The sequence below is a fragment of the Argiope bruennichi genome, chromosome 2 (assembly GCF_947563725.1).
Source record: "Argiope bruennichi chromosome 2, qqArgBrue1.1, whole genome shotgun sequence".
In the NCBI taxonomy this organism is placed as follows: Eukaryota; Metazoa; Arthropoda; class Arachnida; order Araneae; family Araneidae; genus Argiope; species Argiope bruennichi.
The window spans coordinates 74,996,857-75,004,107 of NC_079152.1; the positions used below are offsets into that span (position 1 = coordinate 74,996,857).

Sequence of the window (7,251 nt, forward strand, 5' to 3'; positions counted from 1 at the left end):
TATATTTATCTGTAATTTATGATTCAAAGGAAAAATTAAATAACATTCTTAAAGCTCTAATACATTGAATACCATACATGTAGGAATTTCATAATGTTTCTTAAATTTTTCTTAAAGTAGAAGGCTATTCAGAATGGCATGATGCCAAGTTATGTATCTGGCTCTTAGCTACATGAGAAATTTGGGCAACTCAAACCAGCCCAGTGTTGAATTCCTTTACTTGCTCTTAGATGTGTGTGTGCAGGCATTTTCCTGCTAGAAGATGATTAATTGTTAATGAGAAATATTTCTTAATGCAAAAGAACAAAGATGGTTACAATAGGTCGGTGTAGTTGTAAGCATTTCTGTAACTGGTTCCTTGTAATATCCCTTTTACAAGTTCTGTTAGTAAATTTTTAATACTATGTCTTATTTTTTTTTAATTATTCATAAATCGACTAATTATTTATCTAGGCAAAATCTTAATAAACACAACATTCCAACTACTTATTATTACATGAAATTAAGCATTTCTTTGTGTGGTATCTTATAGTTTTCAGTGCCTATTTGCTTGCATGATTATGACAATAGTTTTTAAAGTTATTCTATGCAACATTCTATATCAAATAGATCAATAGCAACTAGCAAATTTTATGAAAGTTACCATTTTTTGTTTGCTTCCTTCCATAATTATTAATTAATGTGACTTATTTCTTCTTTAATATTTAGATTTCAGAAGCAATTCTGCAAATGATCAATAAAGGAATATTCCACAGTGGCATTCAGAATACAAATAATAATGCTATGCAATCATTAGATCAAACTCATGATGTTTTGGTGCTACTTGCTTCTCTTTTACAAAAGGTATATTTATGTTACATTATTGTTTTATCGTGAAAAATTCAATAACTAATTTATAAAATTATTTTTGTACTATAATTAAAATTGATATTTTTAGTTTGACCAACTTCCTACTGCATATATTTTAACAAATAAGAATTCATCTGAAATTATTGAAAGTATGCTATATCAAGCTTTTGAAGAAATGATTGGTTCCAGGGATATTAAAATAGAAGTGAGTATCATTATTTGAATGGAAGCTGAGTTATTTCATTCGCTTTTTGTAAATAAATCTTGATGTGTGTTTTTTTTTTTTCTGTTATTTTTCAGAATTTGGATCAAGAATTAAAAAATCTCTCTCTTTGCATTCCATCTTGTCATGGTACAGAAGGTATGTAGAATTAACTTTTTATAAATATTTTATTTGAATGTGTGCCTCTATTCTATGAAAATCTACGTCTTCTTTGAAGTCTTGAAATTTTTTTATACCTGTTCAATATTATTATAAAGAATTACATAAAGATCTAGAAATCTTAATTAGAGTGGTACATTCAGTGCATGTGCTCTGGGTGTAAAATTAAGGAATCAAGTTGCTGTGTTTAAAAGAAAAAAAAAATTTCTAATAAACTCTTATTTCCAAATATTTTAAAAATAAAAATATTTTGCCTAAATCAGAGAAAATTAAAAACCTTGAAAAGCAATAGTCTTTCCTAATTAAAAATAAGGGCTTAGTAGAAACTTATTGTTATTAATTTATCATTTGGAGCTAATGATTATTTCATGAATTTAACAAAATAAACTGCAACAAAACTCATATTAAATAACTTTTTTTAAAATTTATTTTACACATGAAAAGCAAGAAGTAGAGATTTTATATTTTTTAGATTTATGTGCAAAGAAATAGTTTTGCTTTTCAAGTCTTGTAAAAGCAACAAATATTTAGTAACAGCATAATTAAAGATAATATAAATTTCAAAATCTTTTGGTAAGAGTGTTATATGTGTTTCAGAAAAGTTCTGTTCTTTTAATATTTTCACAGTAAAATAGATTATCAGAAGTTATGTTCCTGAAAATTAAATCCGAGACATATATCTCAAGGTAAACTAATGGATAAAAATACTCACAATAAAGCTAAATTTCTTCTTTGGAGTGTCAGTAGTGGGCAGGGTAAAAACTTGAGTGCAAGGCAAGATGTAAATAAGCCTGAAAAATCACATTTATTTTTATTCATTGAAATCTACTAATCGGGGGAAAGTCTTCTGAATAACTGATCGTTTGGAATTTGGACTAATGCTTTTGAGTATGAAAAACCGAGAATAAATTTCATTAAAAATAAAAGGTTCTGTCATGAAAATTATAAGTAACAAAAATTTGTACTATGATTTCATATGATGTTGATATAACATCCAAACAACAATGGAATATTTTTACCAATATACACACATTCATAAATTTATTTCTTTACTTTTAAATTACATGAGGCAGCTCACTGATGCTTTTAAGCATAGCATCATCAAGTGCAACTTGCAAAATGACCATTTAAAAATCTATGTACTTTATAACCAATCCAAAGCTTAAAATTTTCAATTTATAATGCTAGTTTATCTTGTGCCATGTAATATTAGTTGTGTGTATATATATTATTCTCCTCTTTTGATACTCTTATCTCACATAAATCTTACTAGATTTGATTTAACATGTCTGTGGAGTGATAACTGATTAATGCCCTATTTTCAAGTTTTTGAAGCAGAATTCTGTTTATTATGATTTTTATTCAAAATTTGGTTATCTGCATATATAATTGTATCAATGTCAATGGATTTTATTATTATTATTAATCTGTTGGTCTTTTTTGATTTATCATCAATGTAATGTTTTAAAAACATGTGCTGATTTAACACAAATTGAATCTTTTCTTAATACTTGAATGTGGAATTCATTTGCTAGTTTATATTTTTAAGAATTTGAAATAAATTTCACTTGAGTTTCATTTTTATTCCCTTTTTTTAAGAAGAAAATAATCACATAAAAGTTAAATGATGTTTTAAGTATCTTCTTCAACTCTAGTGTGCTGTTCTTATTAATTAGTCTGTCTTAAACAACTAATAAACTAGCTTATTATTTGTTTGGGTATTATTTCTCTTATGAATAATTCATTTCTTTCTGGCAATTTATAAAATTATTTTCTGAATTTGGAGGACCAAACCTTATTATTATTATTTATTTTTTTTTACAGTTGCTACAGATAATGGTCATTTAGATGATACAACCACACCACCAGTATTTGTAAAGTCCATTTTGCAAGCAGGTAAATAAATCTGTTTTTATTATTATTATTATTTCTTTTAAATGATTTGTCTAATATTGGGTTGAAAAAATGAATGGCTGAAATAAAATTAAATAAATATATGCACATTTTTTCTTAATAATCTTCTTTCCTTGCACCAAAAAAAAATTCCATTATCAGAAGCATCATTAATTTTTTGGCATTGTATGTGTGGGTACATAATTAAAGGTCCCATGCATCATAACTTATTTTTGAGGTAATTTATATTTACTGTTTTAAGCCTGACATTTGCTTTAGCTTTAAAAATTGAAAAATTTCAAATAATATGTGTGATAATCTGGCTATATTAACTATTCTATCACTCTCTTTAGATTATAAACACTCTTTCATTTATTCTGTTGCATATTATTGTAGCATTCATTTAGTGTTTAATATTTAAAACTGTAGGCAGAAAGCTGTATTGGAAATTTTAAAAATTCTTTGTTTATTACCATGTTTAGGAAAGTTTTGAAGTTTCTTACTGTAATTTTGTGTTATTAAATTACAGTGCTCATTTGAGAATTCTTTTAATCATTTATATGACGGAAATGGTCAAATCAGCTTGAAATAAATTCATTCTAAAAGGAATGCACAAATAAAAGCATCATAATATATCTTTGTAAACTATTTAGAAGAAGGGGGGGGGGAACAGATATACCTTTTACTTTGATGTAATACTTACTCCTCATGCTTTGCCATAGTAACAGATTAATAATAATCATTCGAATTTCCATTTGGTTAAGTGATATTTTTATAATTCATTTGGTTTATTAAATAGTACATTTTGTATCTTTACAGGGAATTCAAAGAATGATAATCCACAATTACAACATGCTGAAACCCTTGTATAGTTGCTATTGTTGTTTAAATTCTGGTATTTCCGTCACATGCAACTTTGTAGAATCGCTGCTCTTATAAATAGAAATGGTGTAACCATGAAATAAATGTGATTTTTTATTATTATTATTTTCTGTGGCATCTTATGGAAAAAATTTTCAAATAATTTTAAATTTTTATTTGTTTAAAATAGAAGTTTACAATTGTTATTAAATTGACTATGAATAGTATAGTGCCAAAACATGTTCATATTTATTTTGAGTTTTCAATTTTTTATTTTATGTGATTTTTTAAAATTTTTATTTTATAGAAAATATTCTAGTTTACTGTTTTATTCTGAAAAGATTTCAGATTTCCAGAATTTAAAATGTTGTATAAAGGAACCTATTAGATTATGCTATATTTTGTGACTTAAATAAGACATTTTAAGTAAGAGTTTTTGTTTTGTTTTTCCATTTTCAATAAAAATGGATACTTTTTACCCCTTTTTTTAATTTCCTACCATCAATTTCATTTCTATCGTTAAAACATTTTCTCTGCTCCTTCTTCAAATAAGTACAAAACAAATTTATGAAAATTGAAATATTATTGCTTTGTGACTTATCTCTTATATAGATATATCAGTATTTACAAGCATTTTATTCATATTACTTGCAGCATCAACTATAAACATATTATTTATTTTAAAAGTTATGAAAGTATTTGCAGAATATATCTTACAAAGACAGAAAAGACTAAAAATATAATTTTAAAGAGCATTTATTTTAATATTAAAAAATAAATTTTAATGCATATTTAGTATGGAATTTATGGTTACACCAGTTTGCTCTTGTAAATTCTGAAGGCAAAAATTTTGCATTTGTTTCGTGAACTTTGTGACTTAGGAGACATTTTAAGATGTACTCAGTGCTCATCCATTTGATCTCATCCCAATAAATGTTTGCATACATTGAATCCTGCCATTTTGTCAGAGTCATGAGATATGAATAATGTGTAATGTAAATATAATTATTTCCGTACATGATTTGTTAAATGTAAAATTTTTATGCAAATGTTTAGCCAGTGAAAAATGAAATGCTGAGCAGGCTTTGCTGACAGCCTGATGTGTTTTGTGTTAAAATGTTCTATTCTTAAGAAAAAGCTAAGCATTGTTACCATTCCTGCTCATTATCTTGCTCATAAATGTTCTTAATTTACATTAATTATATCTATCATTGTGTATTACTTAATGTGAACAGAGATAGGTTTTATCATAAACAAGGCTAAATTGAATCGATTTTTGATAATTATTTCTGAATTCAGTAATAAAAATTAATGTTTTTTTTTCTGACATATTCTCATATTTAGAATATGAATCAAGGGATCTACTCTGAAAAAATTCATGAAAAATAGAATTTCTTTCTCTAATTCGGAAAATTATCAGCATTGTTGTAAGCTTATCAAGATATACTCATATATTGTTTTAATTCTAATGCATTTGAATATCATTTTTGTAATATTTTTATAAGTTTCTTTTCCACATGTTAAACTATGCAAATTGTATGGAAATATTTCATGCCATGTTGAATTGAAAAATCATTTAATTTAGGCACCTATGTGGGAAGATATTTAACTGCACTCAATTTATTTAAATAAGATAAATTACTCTTGCTTAAATAAATAATATAATTTTTGCTTTTAAATTTTGAAGCAAATTTTTCTTTACTTTGTGTGTGTGGCAGGGGGCTATACTAAGTAAATATATATTTTGTCTGATAAATTATCATTAATGACCACTTTAGCCTTGTTTGTAATCAAATTTTAACTTTAGATCAGTTTTAATCATTTTGGTAAGCTATTTAAAGCATTTAATTAGATTAGTTTTAATCCAATTATACTAATATTAATAATACTAGAAAATTGGTTAATATTTTCATTTAATATTATATTTCCTGCGTACCATGAGAAATAAAATTTGCAGTGATTTTACAATATTTCTTTTGCATATATTACAATACGTTTATGCTTAATTTCAGATGAATACAATATGCCATCTAAAACTTAAAGTACCTGTTGGCTAATACACTTGTTAAGTATTCCAGAACTATCCAAAGCATATTTTTTTAATCTCAAGTTTTAATTTAGTATCTACTGTTGTCTTTCAAAAGTTTTTAGTTTTGCACCGTCCACTGATTCAGATATGCAAAATTAGCAGTATAAAATATACCAACTTAGTAAATATATTTGACTTAACTATATTCAGTATTTTTTAAATTCCACTTTATATGGCAGCTGTGTTATGTAATGCTTTAATCAGCAATTTGTTTTCATGGTGTTATTTTTATGTATTTTTTATTTTTATCCTGTTTTTTTACTTTGTTTTATAATTTAATTTTAAAGAGAATACTGAAAATATTAGAATTTTGTGAAATATTGCAATAAATGTAAATAAATGGAGGTTTATGTCTAAAGGTGATACTTACTTTAAATAGTTATGTAGCACATATATTCTTTAGAAACAATCTATTAAAATTTTTAAATAATTATCATTTTGTAAATTTATAATTTGATTATTTGTTAGGAATTGAGCAAGGTATGAAGATAATTTCTATAACATTCATTCCTCACTCAAATTTAGACTAATGTTATATTTTGAATAATTTTGCTTTAAGAATTTGCTGGAAGTAATTTTTATTTGTCCATGATTGTCATTTAGTAGAAATTAGTTTTTAAGATGTATTACTTTGTTGAAAATGTCATCAGCAATTAATTTTATGTGATTCATCTTGTCATTACTTCTCATCAAGTCTAGTCCAATGTGTTCTGTTCCATATTCCAGGAACAACTTTTATTATGTGCGTAGAACAATATACTGGAACTTTAGTAAGTGTAAAAGCTGATTTACATATGGTCGTAAATGCATGCCTGATGTGTTATACTATGCAAATAATGCTATATTCCTTATGGCAGCATGTTATTGTTTGTGTCACATTATTGTATTTAGTTACTATTGTAAGATATTTTTCATGTCTTTTTTATTTTTGTGAATAGATATATATTAAGTTATATTTGTGAATATACTTACTTTCTTGCTGATGTAATTATTTATGTAAACTAATGAATTATTGTTTGCTGAGAAAATAATTAAAGGGGTTTAATATATAAAGCATACATCATACATGACAGCTTTTGCATAGTGTGTTTTAATTTCTTACAGATAACATTGGAGAATTGTAAATGTTGATTGATATGACCTTTATTGTTAAATAAATAGTGAATTGTCTTATTGA

At 25.4% G+C, this 7,251-nt stretch overlaps 1 protein-coding gene across 2 annotated transcripts in view; it reads left to right on the top strand.

Annotated features, from left to right (window-relative positions):
• Window positions 1-7,251, top strand: part of LOC129961872 (EF-hand calcium-binding domain-containing protein 14-like) — a 68,420-nt gene extending 61,169 nt beyond the window's left edge. For both annotated transcript variants that reach the window (XM_056075488.1, XM_056075489.1), the window contains exons 9-13: window positions 709-843; window positions 938-1,054; window positions 1,150-1,210; window positions 3,056-3,127; window positions 3,944-7,251. In XM_056075488.1, coding sequence (XP_055931463.1) covers window positions 709-843; window positions 938-1,054; window positions 1,150-1,210; window positions 3,056-3,127; window positions 3,944-3,996 — 438 coding nt within the window. In that variant the 3' untranslated portion in view covers window positions 3,997-7,251. The remainder of the gene's footprint in view (window positions 1-708; window positions 844-937; window positions 1,055-1,149; window positions 1,211-3,055; window positions 3,128-3,943) is intronic.